At 43.5% G+C, this 17,776-nt stretch overlaps 1 protein-coding gene across 5 annotated transcripts in view; it reads left to right on the top strand.

Moving 5' to 3' along the window:
* Positions 1–17,776, top strand: part of DNMT3A (DNA methyltransferase 3 alpha) — a 106,390-nt gene that overhangs the window by 21,032 nt on the left and 67,582 nt on the right. For 3 of the 5 annotated variants that reach the window (XM_054989182.1, XM_054989191.1, XM_054989215.1), the window contains exon 3: positions 13,714–13,821. In XM_054989182.1, coding sequence (XP_054845157.1) covers positions 13,714–13,821 — 108 coding nt within the window. Of the gene's footprint in view, positions 1–12,814; positions 12,932–13,713; positions 13,822–17,776 lie in introns of those variants that run through there. The other 2 variants (XM_054989200.1, XM_054989206.1) reach the window with 2 other exon arrangements.

Here is a 17,776-nt window from a genome sequence, read left to right on the forward strand (position 1 = left end):
CTTTTTAAAAAATAGTTCAGGGCAGGAGTTACTAACTTTTTCTAGCCTATAGGCCCCTTTGGAATTCTGACACAGAGTGGTGATTGAAACCACAAAATGGCTGCTTTTGGAGGTAGAGCCAACCTCAAAATGGCTGCCATGGAAGGAGCAGCCAACCACAAAATGTCAGAGAGTGAGATTACTCTAAATCTGACAGTAGGTCTTCAGCATTTCAGGCAGAAGCTCTGTTTAACAGGATGCCTTTTAATGTTAACATATTGTTTAAAAAACTTGCATATACAAAAATAAGTATACATATTGAGCTAACACAGCATATTACTCACAGTGAGCCATCCCTGGGAGAGGCAGGTGCGTGGCACTTCATTCCCAGCAGTTCTGTCTCAGTTGAGTCTTGGGGTCAAATTAGATGATTTAACATCCCTGAGTTGGCTCTTGAAAATGGCATGCAGAGGGGAGACGTGAGCCCCTATGGCATTTTTAAAAGTAAAAAATAAGATCTGAAATGGTGTCCTGTCCTTGTGGCTGACTTGGGGACACGGTATTGTCTTGTTTGGTCGGCCCTTCGATGTGTTTCTGCATGTGATTGTTTGCGTATATGTAGACCAGGTACATGGGAGAGGGTTTCTCATGGTGGTGTCACACACATCTCTTGCCATTTATGTAGCATTTGCAGTGCACCAAGTTCTGTACAGAATGTTCCCGCCCTGGGGGCTGTGGAGGTGTATAATAGAGGTATAAAGTGGGGTAAGGCCCAGCAGTTGGGTCTGATAGGGAAGCAGGGGAGGATAGCTGAGGAGCGTTGTGATTCTAGCAGCGTATGGGCAGGTAAGGTTGGCTGTTGCAGGTTGTCTTATGACCGTTCACACAAAGTGAGCAAAAAGTGTCCAGTAACAAGAGGTTTGGATTTGTGCCCAGCTAATGACTGGAGGTCTCATCTCTGCTGTCTTTTGACTTTTGACATTGCTTTGTTTTGCCTTACGGCCCCTGTCTGGCAAATGGAGACACTATCTGCTTGGTATGGTGGTTTTGAGGAGAAATGAGGGGAAGATAATAAAGGAGTAAATTGCACATTTCAACTGCTGGGTGCAGTAGCAACAGACACGTTTTCTGGAGTTTTGTTGTATTTTTAGTGCAGAAGGTTATTGGCAAAGAGCCAGTGTAGTATAGAGGTTATAGTGTTGGACTAGCATCTGGGAAGCCCAGGATTGAATCCCAATTCTGCCAGGAAGGCTTACTGGTTGACCTTGGGCCAGTCACATTCTTTCAGTTTGCCCTCCCACACAGGGTGGTTGTCGTGAGGATAAAATGAAGGAGGGAAGACTAATATTGTAAGTCACTTTGTGTCCCCATTAAGAAGAAAAGCAAGATATAAGTATCTAATAATTCTAGTAATGTTTAGCTGCATGTGTTTGCATTGTTTCTGTGCCTCATATTTCCTGTTCATTACAACAAAAGTTGTGTGAGAGATGTTTCTTTATCCCAAGTGGGTAACTATGTTGGTCAGCAGCAACAAAACAAAACAAGAGTCCAGTAGTACCTTAGAAACTCACAAAATGGATTCCAGTATAAGTTGATGAAGTGAGCTGTATCTCGCAAAAACTGAAGCTGGAATAAATTTTGTGAGTCTCTAAGGTGATGCCAGGCTTTGCTGTTCCCATTGCCTTCTGCCACAGCATTGCAGAAAAATCCCTTTGTGGCTGTTGAATGGCTGCCGTGTTCCCTCCCTGGAGGCCGCTGCGCTGAAGAGGGAACTTGCTGTGAAGGTAGGCACAGGTTGGCAGAGGAGCCTGTCATTCGGCGTTCTCAGAGCAAGGCAGTTTCCCTGCAGGGTTGCTTGGCAGCAGAGGGGAAGAGGGGAGAGAGAACATGCACGCGCTGGGCTTTAGGGGCCTTGCAGTTCATTAAACCTGAGGCAGCGGTGGAGCAGTTTGATTTATAGAGGGATGAGTCAGATCAGAGCCAGCTGAAGGGAGAGACAGTGGTGGAAAAGAAAAGGGCATGTCCCATCCTTGCTGTAGGGTCACATCCAGCCCCCCTCTATGGCTTTGCTTGTCCTCCCTCAGCTGCCTCTGATTGTACAAAGTGTGGGAGTTGCCAACTAGAAATAAATTTTTGTCAATAAAATAAGACAAACTACTTTCGAGGGCCTGCTCATTTTAGAGACGGAAGGATTGAGACTGACTTGACCTGTATGAGTCTTTGGCAGACCTGGGGCTTGAATCCAGGCCTCCAGTGGTGGAATCCAATACTTGGTTGGCTGCAGGAGGCAGCTTCTCAGGACAGCGTGGCATAGTACAGGAGTGATGGGAATTGGTAACTGCATGCTTGTATATAACGTTGTCCTTTGAGGAGTATGCCTTATGTTGCCTTTCCTCCAATTTCTGCTGGTTTATGAACAAGTTTTCCTGAGTTAATTTTTTTTCCCAGGACTATGTCTCTCAGAGACAGACAAAACAGAGTTAGACAGTACACATGGTATAATGCATTTTAATGCTGGGTGAGAATAGCCTGCTTATTCTATTAATTGCTTTTAAAAAAAATAAATTTTATTTTATTACAGCAAACGACAAGCAAAGGTTCACATAAAGAAACAAAAAAATAAAAACAAACAAATAAACAAGAACATAGAAGGAGACGTACCATTTAAACATTATACAGAATTTTTTTTCTTATTACTTAATAACTCTTCCATAATACCCATATCTTAACTAAACATATAACTTCGACTTTACTGCGAAGATATATGCATTTTTTCCCTCTTACTTCAGACTATCATTTGTTGCCAACCTTATAACTCTAATTTTCAAATTCACAGATCATGAATTCTGACTTCTCTTTTATATACAGAAAGTCCATGAAAGGTTTCGAGATCTTCACAAAATCCCTCAGCAGTTCCGTTAATTTTGCCATTTCTGCAATCTCCAACATTTTTATTAGCCAATCATCTACTGTTGGCAATTTATTCGATTTCCAATATTGTGCATAAATTATTCTTGCAGCCGTTGTCATATATCTAATCAAAATTCCAAATTCATTTTCTATTGAAATATCCACTAAACTCAATAGACACATCTCTGGCTTTAGTTGTAGGTTGCTCTTTAATATTTTTTGCATTGTTAGATGTATTTCTTTCCTGAGTTAATTTTGGAGGCATGTTTCACTCTTCTGCCCCCAAAGACTTGCTTATAGTGGCCGTTTTCACACTCCTGTTAATGCCTCTGGAAAATCGCACAAAACTTGTGACACAATGGTGTCTTCATAGTGCAATTTCCCGTTTAATGGTGCAATGATGTCAGAAATCGTCCCATTAAATGGGATATCATGCTATGAAGACAACTGTTGTGCCGTGAGTTTTGTGCAATTTTCTGGAGGGTTTAGCTGTGTGAAAATGGCCAGCATGTGCAAAATTCCCTGTTTCCAATGGAGTCCCACCCTGTATCTCTGTGCGAGTCACTCTTCTGAACAGGCTTCTAATTGAAAGATAAACCCAGAGCAGGAACTCATGCTGAAGTACAACATGCTGTCTCCTCAGAGGAATGGCAGTTCTGCTGTGCTTTTGCATTGTGGGGAGATTGAATTTTATTTATTAAAAATGTATATTCTACCTCTCCAGAAATTTCAGAGCAGCTTATGTAGTAACAAAGTTTAAAATACAACATTCCCTATAAAAAAATTTAACACCAATAAATTAACAGCAGCACCAGTTATAAATTGCTAAAAATGATCACAGTAACTTGCTGAAAAAAGCAGTAACAAACCTGTGTGTGAGATATTCATATTCAAAAATCCTCTCGAGGAAAGTTGGCTTACTGGATCTGAGTGTTCTGTGGACCTTTTTGGAAAGGCCATTCTGTAAAATGGGGTGCAGTGGTGAAAGAGATTGATGTGGCCAAAGTTTATCTGGCAAATAAATTAAATGGTTAAAAACAGTAGTGGTATGGATCCAAGTTGGCAGGTATGTTAGTACAGGAAGAGGTGGTAAATTAACCAAGTGGGTCCCTAGTTGTGACAGTTTTTGGTCCAAATTAGTTATGTCTGGTGACAGATTTTGGTCCAAATTAGTTACGTCTGGCACAAGTTGGGGTCTCCCAACATGACTCTAATTTTTGCACAGCCAAATATAACCTCAGGAAATAGAGATCCCAGGTCCCCTGGTAGGGGTGGGTTTTTCCCCTACTCTTACCTTCTGCTCTCCTGCCACCACTCACCTGCCTGGTGGGGAGGGGGAGAGAACAGGCTTCCTCGGCACGCTTGGGGCCGATTTGGGCCACAAACAGACTGAATCAGGCAACAAAAACAAGAGTGTTTTTTGGGGGGGGGCTCTCTCTGAGAGGGTAAGGGGACCTGGGTGCTGAATTAGCTTGGGACCACAACACAGGGTTTGGCCTTCTTCCATGCAGTTTTCTTGAGCTGGAACAGTTTCAGATGCATCAGAGCAAATTACCCCCCCCCACACAAGGCCATTTGGCTTGGGAAAATAGCATGTGGGGGGAGTTTGAAGTCCCTCCTCCTCCCACACCATAGTCTTGAACTGAATTGGATACGGGAGCAGTTGGTAACTTCAATTCCCCGACATCATGTTTGGCTGTGTAAACATCATAGTTGGGTCTGGGAAACCCTGACCTGGCTTGTGAACAAACCTAACATCTAGTTTGGGCCTATGCAGCTAAGCACCAGCACCTTGAATTGAGCTCAGTAATACAATTGGCAGCTGTTTAGATTTCTGTTGTATCAAAAGATGGGCAAGCTGCAGTTTTGATGAAACTGAAATTTCCTAAATACTGACAAGGATAGCCCCATGTAGAGTGTGTTACCATAGTCAGTCCTGGAGGTTCGAGAAACATGGCTCCTGCATTGTTAGGTTCACTGAGTCAAGAAGGGAAAGGTCTTATTAGAGCTGATGAAAAGAAATGGCAGAATTAATCACACACCCCTTCCCCTGAAGGCTGATTGTTTCTTTGTAGTAAATCATGCAGAGATTCAATAGGCCACCTCCCCTGAGAGTGCCTCCATAGGACTCACAGGAGCCATAAATTTCTCAGTTCAGGAATTCTTACTGTAATACATGAGGGGCAATTGTCAAATTTTCAGCTAGGCTATGCTGTTCCAGACTTAGTCAGTGCAGGTTTTAGGTTGACCATGTCACTTTTCTGTTTTGAATAGCAGATAGCATACATCATTGATGCTAAATAATGCCTTAATGGCAGGCTGGGGTGTGTGTGCATGATTGCCCTGCCATTTTTTGGCTCATAAAACCTGCCTTCCTCACTCTCTGCTTGTGTATGGTGGCCATCATCTTTAATGGTGCTTCAAAAATTTCTGTAGCAGGTAGGATAGGAGAGCTGCTTCGGCATTATTTATTTGCAGTCCGCCTTTCTCACTGAGACTCAAAGCAGATTATACAGTGGAAGTCAATATGATCAGTGGCTGGGACATTCAGTAAACAATACAATAAGGTATGGGTTGCAGAAATTGGAAAAAAAACGAAACCTGGATACAGAGCTGAAACAATGGTGAAATAAAACATAAGCAATTTTACATGACATATTAAACAACGTCAGTAGGAGCATACTAGTAGCAACACACAGTACATAGTAGTATTCCTACTGTATCCCTATATTTGAATTTATCAGAATTCTGCAATGCATACTCTCATATTAACTTAGGCTGTGAAATTGATCCTGAGTCTCAGTGAGAAAGGTGGACTAAAATAATTAAGTATAGTCTACGGTCCCTATCTCTTTACCAAAGGATATCTCTGAACCATTTCCTTACAGCACAGCCCTCTTACCTGTATAAAAAAGACATCCTGAATAATTCAGTTTTGCATACTTTATGGATAGCCAGGAGAGCGGGAGCTTTCTTGACCTTTTCAGGTAGGCCATTTGATATGCTGGGGAGCACGACAGAGAATGCACATGTACAGGCAGGGTGGTACCTGCAGAAGACCCTGTTCAAATGAGTGAAGCTGCCATGGCAGAGCATAAAGAGAGTGACCGTCCTATAGATATGAGGGACCCAAGGCCATAAAGGGCTTTGTCTGTGATAGCCAAAACCTTGAATTGAGCCTGGTAACTGATGGGTAGCCAGTGGAGTGACTGCAGAATGGGATTCATATGCATACTCTGCCTAGCTTTGGATAATAATTGAGCTGAGGTGTTCTGAACCAACTGGAGTCTCTGAGTTAACTGGGGAGACCTGTGTAGAGTACATTTACAGTAGTCTAGTTTCTTTTCTTTTTAAAAAATATTTTTATTTTTTAAACAAATAGGGGTACAGAAAAAATGGGGGGGAAAGGGTTTGTAAAAAACAGTTTAAAATGCACATTGCAAGGACTATCAGTATATAGTAATAACATAGTAATATGACTTAAAATATAAATTTCAGAGATTCAGTTTTCTCATAATACTCAACAATATTTCCTCTTCATCTTAATAAATCTCACCATTAGATCAATAGACGTTTAATGAACTATATATACTAGTTCACTTAAAATGAAAAAAATATTTATTATTGACTATCAATTATTAAATATTTGAAGTACTTAGCAATGTATTAATTCTTAAATAGTTTTAAAACCATAACATATCTATACACTATAATTATTACATCAAACAAACTAAAGGCATTTTAAAGTTATTTTCAAAAGTTATAACAGTAAAACTTAGCTTACATCACAAATTAATTATGGGTAAAATATATCATTAAACATTTATAATACTGATTATGTTGATTACATTAGTCAATGAACTAATATACATTAACCTTGATTAGACTATATCAGAATCTTAAAAAACAGCATTTTAATAACTTCAGCAGATTGAAAGCAATAGAGAAAATCTGTATCACTTGTTTCCCATCTTTATCTGTAATAGATGTAATAATTTTCCCATTTCCTTTCAAATTCCTTGGTTGATCTCTTGTTTATATAGTTCGATAGCTTAGCAAATACCTCATATTTTACCATTTTATCTTTCCAATCTTCAATTGTTGGACATTTTTCCACTTTCCACTTACTAGTTTTTACAACTCTGGCTACCATCAGCATATATCTGAACAGTTTGTGTAAGGTTCTTTTGATGCCATCTAGCAAAATTCCTAACAGCATAATTTCAAGTTTCATAGTAAAATCAATTTTTAATATGAAAATGAAATCCTGCCCTCAAGTCATAGTTGACTTATGGCGATCCCTGGTGGGGTTTTCATGGCAAGAGACTAACAGAGGTAGTTTGTTATTTCCAGCCTCTGCGAGATGCTGTAGCTAAAAAGGCAAATGCGATTTTAGCCTATATCAACAGCAGGGTGGATAAACATCAATTATTTTTTAATTTTTTTAAAAAAAAATCAGATCTTTTAATTTAAATTGGATTTTTTAATTTAAATCAGATTTTTTAAATAAAATGTTTTTGAGGAAAAACAAATTCCATTAATCTAATCACAATGTCACACTCTTCCAGAGGTTTTTGTAAGATTAATGGGCAATTTTTCTATCTAGAAGATATTATCACAGATGCTTGGTACTACAGTTTTCAAAAACTGAATTTGTGCAGAGATCACAAAGTTATAAAATAAACATACACAGTTGAGAAAAAGACCTTAATCCCATTGTTCCTTTGCAGATCTTTGTGCACAAAACCAACCCCTTACCTCCTAAGTACTAAGTTTCAAAAAAATTCAATGAATAGATGATTGTTGGGAGTAGAATAGATCTGCACAAGAAGTTAAGTGCGACGTCGCGCAAATTTCGTGCGAGAAAACGCGATCTTCCATGTTTTTTGTGCGATGTTCCGGGTCGTTCCAAGGGAAGGTAAGCCATGTGGAAACGGCCTTTATGTAGAAAACCATGATTTAAATCTAGTTCTACTGACTAGTGATTTAAATCATGATTTAAATCGATTCAATTTAAATCAAATCCACCCTGATCAACAGAAATATAGTGTTCATTTTACTCTGCTCTGGTTAGGTCTCACTTGGAGTACAGTGTTCAGTTTTGGACACCACAGTTTAAGAAGGATGATGACAAGTTGGAACATGTCCAAAGGAGGGCAACAAAGGTGGTGAGAAGTCTGAAAACCAAGTCTTATGAGGAAAGGTTGAAGGAGCTAGGTTTGTTTAGCCTGGAGAGGTGACTGAAAGGTGATCTGATAGCCCTCTTCAAGTATTTGAAGGGCTGTCACATAGAGGATGGAGCGGAGTTGTTTTCTCTTGCCCCAGTGGGTTGGGCCAGAAACAGTGGGTTAAAATTAAAGCAAAAGAGTTTTCAGCTAAACATTAGGAAGAACTTCCTGACCGTTAGAGCGGTTCCTCAGTGGAACAGGCTTCCTCGGGATGTGGTTGGCTCACCTTCCTTGGAGGTATTTAAGAAGAGGCTAGAGAGTTACCTCACAGCTATGTTGATTATCTGACTTAATATTAATGTACACAAATCAAGCGAGGGAGAGTATGAAGGGATGGGCCAGTGCTAGGCCCCCATGGCCCTTCCTTATATGCCCAGGGTAATGCCAGTTGCCACTTTGGAGTCAGGAAGGGATTTCCCTCCAGGCCAGAGTAGTCCGGTATCCTGGAGGTTTTTTGCCTTCGTCTGAGCATAGAGCAGGGGGAGGTGAGGGGCGGGGAAGATAGCTGTGAATTTCCTACGTTGTGCAGGGGCCTGAACTAAATGACCCCAGTTATATGTTTATTTGTTTCTAAATGCAAAGGAACTCTGCAAGAACACTGTAGAGTCACAAAAGATCAATTCTTCCTGACCCCATTTTCCAAGGGAATACATGTCTGCCTGTATGGTAACCAAAGCTATGTGCATTCCATTTACATGTGTGTGGTTCTCCCTAGCCCTATTTTATCCTCTCAACAACTTTGTGAGATTGGTGAAGGCTAAGAGAGAGTGCCTGCCCAAGGGCACCTGCTGAGCTTCTGAGCTGAATGGGGATTTTAGCAAAGGTCTCCCCAGTTCTAATCTAACTCTCATACTGGCCACTCCATACTAGCAGCTGACATTCTAGATTAGATGGCTGAGCAAAGCTGCCTTTGTTTTAAAAGCCAAGGTTCTAGTCCTTGTAGCGATGGAAGAAAGGTGAGTCAGAATTTTCATTAATTTTCCGTATTTTAGTTTTTGTTTTGGGCCTTCCTTCTTAGACTTCCAAGACCACCCCGTACTTCTTGTCACCATTCAACTCTGCTCCCAAATCTCCAGTTGTTGTTTTCTACATGGTGATTCTAATTCTAACTTCCATCTGTTGTGCTTGTAACCCTTTTCAAGTTCCCAGTCAATTTATTTAGGCTATACAGAAGTGCCTTTGCCTCTGTTATGGCAGTGGCACAAAGGTAGAGGAAGGTGCCAGGCATATCAGTAAAGGCATTATAAAGATAAGACTGAACTTGGCAGCAGGAACTGCAGCAGAGGTGAGGCACTTTAATGGTGGCCCTGCAGAAGGGGTTACAGGGGAGGGCTGTACAGAATTCACAGCCTCAAGTCATAGTAGTAGTAGTAGCTCTCTTAGATGGCTCTGAAAAGGAGTGAGACACTTTTTTGGCAGAGAGAGGGGTATGTGGCAACTGGCTATGATAGCTAATGGAAGCTTCATGTTCAGGGGCACTGAACCTCCAAATGCAAGTCAAGGATATCTCCGGTGGTGGGTTACAGGATCGTATCACTCCTATGCTGAAAGATTTGCACTGCCCATCCATTTGTTTCTGGGCACAATTCAAACTGGTGGTTCTTACCTTTCAGGCCCAAAATGTCTTAGGGTTGCAGACTCTGAAAGACCATATCCTCCCATACTATCCAGCTCACAACTTAAGATCTGCCTTCCAAGCCCTGCTTTCCTGCCCCCCCTTCAAAGGTGAGGCAGGTGGCAACTAAAGCCAAGGCATTTTCTGTGGTGGCACCTTGCCTTTGGAATGCCCTCCCTCTCGAGGCTCGCCTGGCTCACATCTTACAGTCTTTTAGGTGCCAGGCCAAAATGTTTCTTTTTACCAAGGCTTTTAATTGCAAGTTTTGGCTTTCCAGATATTTTACGGTTAGTTTCTGGTCTGAAATGTTCATGTCCCTGAGCTTGTTTTTAATGGTTTGTTTTTATAGTGGTAATTTATTATTTTAACTATCCTCAAGCAGAATTCTAGGGAGGAGTCATAAAATCTCCTGAATAAATTAGTTGCTGGAGGGGGGAACGGAGGCCTCCACACCGCAGTTTGCCCAAAAGTTTTGCTTGCCTGCTGATGGAAACAGAATGCTGTGTTAGAAGAATCTCAGTCTGATTCACTGGGGCGTTTGTGTTTTTAGATTTATTTTTAAGTCTTCTTTCTTTATCTCCTGGTGGGTAGAGGGAGCTATTGCAGATGTAAGGGCTCTGTGGCAGCTCAGAGGAGAGGGAACCACAAGGACGAGGCAAGATGGCGGATGAGCTGGTGTTGAAAGTGTAGATTGTGGGAGATTGTAGAAGGGCTGACTGGGGAACTTTGTGGATTGTAGTAAGCCATAGCAGGAGAAGGTGAGTTTAGCTCATGTGTTCTTAACCCGAGAGGAGTAATACGTTTGGCGTAGAGGGGAAGCACCAATGAAGAGGCTGCCGCTGACTAGGCCAGGCAAGACCAGAGCATGGATGAGGTTTGAGAAGGGGACACAGAAAGGAAAGGACAGATCTGGAAGATGTTGCATGAAGAAATGGAAGGATAACATTCGTTGTACTCGCTGTTCTATTCTCAAGGCCATCTGTGATCAGCTTTGGAAGGCCTCAGAGCACTGTGGAATCTCAGGCGGAGATCTTTGCCACTGTACAGCAGATAGGCCTTCTCACTGCTGCTTTCCCAATGAATTCAAGACCTTTCTCCTGGATAGTCATTAACCCATTTAACTTGCCTGTTAAACTTAGGACTCTCTCGCTCCCTCCCTGCTATCCCCTCCTCTGCAGCCTCCCCCCTTGCTTGGCGCCTCTATGGATTTAATCTCATTGACTGTTTTGTTCTCCATTTACTTGAGGGAGATCCTTTAAGCGCAGATGGGAGAGTATGGCCCTCTGGCCTGCAGGAGCTTTTCATCGGGTCCTCCTGTTGCTTAATATTTTGTTGGGACCATTGTCCCTGCTAAACAGCAGCAGCACTGGCGTGTGTGCAGTCAGTAAGAGCCTTTAAGAGTAGCAGGCCCAGACAGAGAGCCACTTTGGGGTCTCCACATGTTTTTGAGAAGTTCAAGTTGGATGCCAGGAGAGATTGATTGGCAATGTCAGAAATGTGGGCAGAAGAATGAGGATGGAGAAGATGCCCTGTAGTTAATTAGAAAAAAATTGGCCAAAGGTCATGGCCAGATTGGAGAGGGTCAAAGACAGGAAGTGAGCTGCTAGTAGTCTGGATGTGAAAAGAAGGATGAGGATGTATGGTGAGTATTGAAGGAGAGGGTCAAGGGACAGGTTTTTTTTGGGGGGGGAGGACTTGAGCAAGTCTGAAAGCAGAAGCAGGGAACAGCCTGGCAAAGTATACCTGGCCCTTATTCCACTCACTTTCAAAGTGAACAATACTCTTGGAGTTACATATTTGGATGCCTAAGTGTTTTCCTTTGTAAATTCCAGCTGCAGTGGGAGAGGGCAGTGCTGGTCAAGAACATAAGAGAGGAGAACAAATGTAAAGCATTCTGTATGTTGCCCCAGTTGGGCAAATAGCAGCTCAGTGGGGTTATGTCAGTGGGGTTGTCAGGCTCAGTGGGGTTATGTCAGGAAAATAGCATGGGAGGAAATGAGGACACCCCCCCTCCCAGTACCATGTTGCCGCTCCAAACAAGTTATTCTCGCAACTGCTATTTACTGGGTTGTGTGGGAGGTGTGACTGCAGCTCCATACATGGAATTCCCTGTTTCTTGTCTGGCAGAAGAAATTCACCATTGAAAAAAATCAGACTCTTTTTTGAGGATAAAGGCTACTGTGATGTATACATTTGTGCAGATGATTTTTGTAGCAGTAGGTGGGCTTCTGCAGGATTTTTACTATTTGAGTAACAATTGGGCTGGTTACAGTGGAATGGGAAGGGGAATGGGTTGGACGGGCAGTTGTGGTTTCTGGAAGGTGGTGAAGACAAACCTTTGGGTGTGCAGAAGCAAGAATGGATGTATGCCAGGGATGGTCTTTTTGATTTCTGTGCACATTAAGACATCTTTCTGTTTCCATGAGAGATAGACACCTTTTTAAATTGTGGGAATTTGAAGCATCAGCGTATGGGTGCTTGCTTGTCAGTCCAATATGTCTTCTGTTTCTGGACTAACCATGAAAGAATTTGGGTTTCAGTCTTCATAAAGGTGAAAAGGGTTATGGTTCCACCCAGAGTATCACCTGCCAGCTGCCTCATACCAGTTCTTGGAACCCAGGTCAGTCTGGACAGCCCTCCCTAGAGGGCAGATGCTCTGTGGCAAAGGGCTGATGAGGCAAGACATGCTCCCTAAGCCACTGCATAGCCTGGGAGAAAAAATTCTCTACAACCTTCATAGGTGTATTGAAACCCATGCTGCTGAGCCCCGTCAAAGGAAGCTTTTAGTGTTTGTGGTAGTTGGACTGACCAGCTCTGCTATCTCTTGGTGATTATGGAGATGCCCATCTTCCCCTTTAAGTGGCTGTAACTGCCAAGGTCTCCCTATTCCATCTACGCCAGGGTCTTTGGAAAAACTGGCCCACCTGGTTCTGCTCTGTTGTCTGCTTCTGAGCTCTGAAACGCTGCATTCCTCTGTGCCCTTCAGGACAAGGGAAAGTGTGCCTTTGCTTTCGGTGCTCTTCCAGCTTAGCAGTGCAGTATGTTCTCCATCTTTTTTCCACACAGAGACATCACGTGGGGACATCCCAGAGTTCTCTGCTCTGTTTACTAGGAAGGAAGTGGTCCTTCTCTCTGGAGAACAGGGAGGCCATCGTAGGAGGAAATTGAGCAGGCCTCCTTCACGCTGGTCCGACACAAGGTGAACAAACAGTGTGGGAGTAGGAAAGCATGCTCCTCTTCAGAGAGGATTCCTTGCTCTCCCTGGCTCAGCAGTGTCATCAGAGAGGAGGGTTTTTTCTTAAGTGTTGTGACTAAAGGCTTAGCTACATGATACAATATCCCTGGATCCACCCGAGGTCCTGTTGAGCAGATGTGTGCTAGGAGTGCCTGGCTGAAAGTTAGATTCTCAGCCACGTGGGACCGATTTGGGTCAGGGAGAGGGGAGGTAATCCCCCCCCCCACACACATTTTTCTGATATGTAATGGTCACAGAAAACTACTGCTTGTCCTTTTGGGAAATTTCACATGGGCCATTTCCACATGGCTTACCTTCCCTCGGAATGACCCGGAACATCACACAAAAAACGCGAAAGATCGTGTTTTCTCGCACGAGATTTGCGTGACGTCACACAAATCTCACGTGAGAAAATGTGAACTTCCACGTTTTTTGCGCAATGTTCCGGGTTGTTCCGAGGGAAGGTAAGCTGTGTGGAAATGGCCATGTACTGTATGTCTGTATGTGTACCAATGGACTACACGCAAGTGGATCCCTGGGAGCATTTCCAGTCAGGAAAACAGTGGATGGTGGGAGTGACCTCTCCCCATGGGCCTGAGGATCTTAAAGTTCAGCACGCTTCCCTGACAGGATCTGGTGTGGACCCAGGAACAATGTATTGTGTAGTTCAGAGATCAGAGTTGCTGAAGCTCGCTCTGCTAAACAGCCGGCTGACTTGGGTTTGATCTGTCTCTCTCTCCATACAGCAGGGTGAAGAGGAATCTGATGAGAATCGTAACAAGGAAGAGAAACCAGATCCGGGGATACCCATGAGGAAAGCGGGGCGGCCCGGTAGGAAACGCAAGCAGCTAGTGGTGAGTGGAAGAGCTGCTGGAATCGGGAGAGAGGGGGGTATTTAAAGACTTTGTGGTCATCTCTTGGTTCCCCAGCAGAAGGAGAAGAGAGGGCATGTCTCCCCTTTGACTGTTGGTATGGAAATCTGATTCACCCAGTGGGGAGATTTTACTGCAGTCCCATTTTCTGTTTGGCTCACTTGTGCCAATGGATTCCTGAGGGCCTAAGAACTTTGTTTATCCTGTGAATTAAACATCTTATTGTGCGTGAAAAAACTTGGTATCTGCAGATTTCAATGGTCTTCTATTCTCAGCTTCCATTCTCTGTCTCTCCCCCTCCTTTCATTTTACAGCAAGTTGCTATTTATTATGTATGTGTATATTAGTCACAATTCATGTCCTGCTTTTCTCTTCCAAAGAAAAACAAAATTGGCTTACAAGAAGACAAACGCTCCTTTCTAGTCTTCATGGCCCACTAGAAAAAAGTTCAGGAAGTGCAAAAGGTATTAGGTGAAATCTCAGAAGCTGAGGAGGGCGGAAAGGGAGGAGATTCTAGTGTCTTGGACTACTCTTGCCTGACCCATCTTCTCTCCCTCTCTCATTTTTCCTGCCTTTTCTTCTCAGTCCTTTTTAAGTGGTTCAAAAACTTGGTTTCAGAAACTGATTTCTCTCTCTTTCCCGCCATTTTAAAAATCTTCAGTGAGGAAAGACTCCTTCCAGTAGATAAGCAGACATGGATCTTGCACCTCTCCAGCCCCAAGCAGGGTCATGGGGGAATTTGCAACTTTCTCTGCTCCTGTGACATCTGGAGTGATAAGACTGTGTGTCTTGGCTTCATTTTAATTATGGGTTTAGTGTGGCGGGTGGGGGGAAGCCGAGGAGATGGGAGGCAGTTTGTGCTTATAAACTGTTTCTCTCCTCGTTTTTCTTCCTGAGGAAAGAAACATCTGCAGTGCGCATGAGCATGGAGTCCTTGTATGTTCCCCTCCTCCTCCGTGCTGCGTATGCTTTCATGCCTAGATCATCACTTTGCCAAGCTACTCCCCCCCCCACCCCGTGTGTCCCCTCAAGGCAAGATCCTTTGCAGAAGCAGAGTCCTTCCAGAATAGCTGTAGCTTCCCTGTCCTGCTCCTTTCTGGCCATTATCCCTGTCACTGCTTTATTTGACACATCTTCCTCAGTCTTTTCTGTCCCTAAACCCCTTCAGGATTGCTTCCTCTCAGCTCTGTGTTTTTGGACAATGCCTAGAATGTCATCAGTGTGTGATAAATGCTGGGCAGTTTCTATGAGGTGGTTTTTAGTGGCCAGTCAGAAAATAGCTGCCTGTACAGAACTTCAGTGTTGTGTCCTGGCTAGAGGTAAACCCGGGCAGGCATTTAGTGCCTACCTTCTTTTGTGAGGTGGGGCCTGCCAGGTTTATGCTGCAGAGGAACTAGACATTCAGCCAGGCACAAGGTAAGTGGCCAGAATTTCCTCTCTGGTCCTGAGATCACCCCGAGGACGGGACTGGAGTTTCTAAGAATAGCACTGTGGCCTTGGCAGGAAGACAGGCAGAGCCACGGGAGGGGAAATACTCGATGAGGAAGTTCTGTATGCTTAGACATACAAGAGTACAGATCCACACTCATACATACAGCTAAGCACACCCTCTCTGGCAACACTTTTGCTAGTTGTAATGCATGCACCTTCAGGCTACTCAAACACATTTCTTGTAAGACACACCCGGCACATTTGGCAAAATGCACAATCCTCTTGCATTAATAAACTCCAGCAGACATGCAAGAAGCTGTTTTGGATACTTCAGCTGTTTCTAGAACAAGGGTTCATGTCCTTGACCCCAGAAACTGTGGTGCATGGCAGGATGCAAAATCCGCAGATTGGCTTGCAGCATGCGTGCGTGTGCTTAACTTCAGCTGCTGTCCAGTTGTTCCTCCTCAGACAAGGTTGATGGTGTGCCTTTTGTGCTAGAGCGTGCGCTTTGCATGCAGAAGGCTAATCCCCTGTGTTAAGGATCTCAGGTAACAGATGTTGTCCATCAGATAAGACAGTGGCAGAGATACATAGCTCAATGGTCTGACATTCTAAGAAACCTTCCTATGTGTATATGCCAGCTGTGGATGGCCACACTTTCTGCTTCAGGCTCTATTTGTTAATTCTTCCTTAACACAGTGGGTTGCCCAGTGAAACCAGTGGCGCTTCCACCCGCCTTTTAGAAAGACTGCATTAGTTTGCATGCTGTCAGTAAGCATTTATCTTCTGTAGCAATTCTGCCTGATTCAGATACTAATCATTGCTGCTCTTCCTGAAGTATTTTGGGGCAGGAAGTTCCCCTTTGCTTTTTGCAGCTGGTTTTCTTTTCTGCTCTCTCCTGACTGGTGTCTAGTTATTTTTGTGAGCATGTGCTCCTCCCCTTAACTTCATTAGAAAGGTGTGTACTAGAAAAAAATACAGCTAAATGAAATGTAGGTTCTTTCTTTAAAAATGTGAAGCCCTACCCCTCAAAAGATGGCCAAAATAGATTCTGCCACCCCCAGTCTGGAAGAGGCTTGGGCTAGGGCTTTGTTGAACCTCCAGGAAAAGATGTAGAGGTAGCCATTGAGAACTCTGTGCGGGACTTGGAGGATGTTCTTGAGCCGTTCTGGCGTAGTTTGGCATGGTGGTGCTGTGTATGGAAAGCCATTGGTGTCCCTTCAGTGTGAACTGCAGTCCTTTTAAGGAGGATTATCTTGAGTACTAGAAGAGAAAGTTCTCTAATGCCAGTGCCAAACTGTTTCAGACCAAGGTCTCTCTTTCCCTGGGAAGTGCCTTTTGCAGCCGAGCTAGACTGATAGCGTTGTTTCTTCAAATTTTACTCAGCATCCCCTCCTTGTCCTTGTCAAAGCATTATTGGGTTTTTGCTTGCTTAATTATCCCAATTGTTCGGGGTGCTCTGCTTTCTACAGATCTCCTTGGGTTTTGTTCCTGCCCCCCCTCCCGCTACTGATTGAGGGAGAGGAAGGGGTGGGATCTGCTAAACGCCTCCCTGTCTGTTCTGCCATCTGATGTGGAAGCCTGGGAAATTTGGGTCCAACATGAGGTGATAGTCTGGCTGTGATAAGAGAGAGGGAGAGAGATGCTCTCCGCTCATATTCCAGCATGGAGATCTGGCGCTGTAAGTAGGGCCTGCTGAAGAGTGTCCCTATTAAACAAGGAGTCCTTGGTTGCTGAATCTTGAAAAGGATAACAAGAGTTGAGAAAAGCGCAGGAAAAGGCAACAGGAATTATAATGGGTTGGAAAGCCTAAGCAAGGATAAAGTGTCAGCATTTTTTCCGTTTAGAAAACAAGCAACTGAGGGGGCTATTTATTTATTTATTTATTATAGTCCGCCTTTCTCATGGAGTAATTCAATATGGTCAACAGCAGGGACATTCAATAAACAATACAATAGGATATAGATTGCAGATGTTTGAAAAATGAGCAGAAATCTGATACAGAGCTGAAACAAACATAAGCAATTTGACTTGACATATTAAAGGACATGGAAATGACCCAGTAGAACATATGTACAGTAACAGACAGTGAACAGTAGTATAGTCTACAGTAGCTATCCCATCATCATAGCATCTCTTTGAACCATGTCCCTAGAGCATAATCGTCTTCCCATTGTAAGAAAGCCCTCTGGAATAACTTGGTTTTCTGTAAAGCCAGGAGAGTGGGAGATTTCCTGACCTCTTCAGGCAGGCCATTCCACAAGGCAGGGGGCACTACAGAGAACGCTTGTTGATCCTGTTGATTTTGTCCATTGGTGGGAGGGGGCACCTGCAGAAGGCCCTATTCAGATGGGCAAAACTGCTGTGGCGGAGCATAGGTAGAGGGGCGGTCCTGCAGATAAGAAGGACCAAGGCCATGAAGGGTCTTGAAGGAGTGACATTACACGGGGGGAAAGGCATGGTTTGGAGAAAGCGAATAGGGAGAAATTTCTCACCTTCTCTCACA

This window comes from Eublepharis macularius, chromosome 1 (assembly GCF_028583425.1).
Source record: "Eublepharis macularius isolate TG4126 chromosome 1, MPM_Emac_v1.0, whole genome shotgun sequence".
NCBI lineage: Eukaryota > Metazoa > Chordata > Lepidosauria > Squamata > Eublepharidae > Eublepharis > Eublepharis macularius.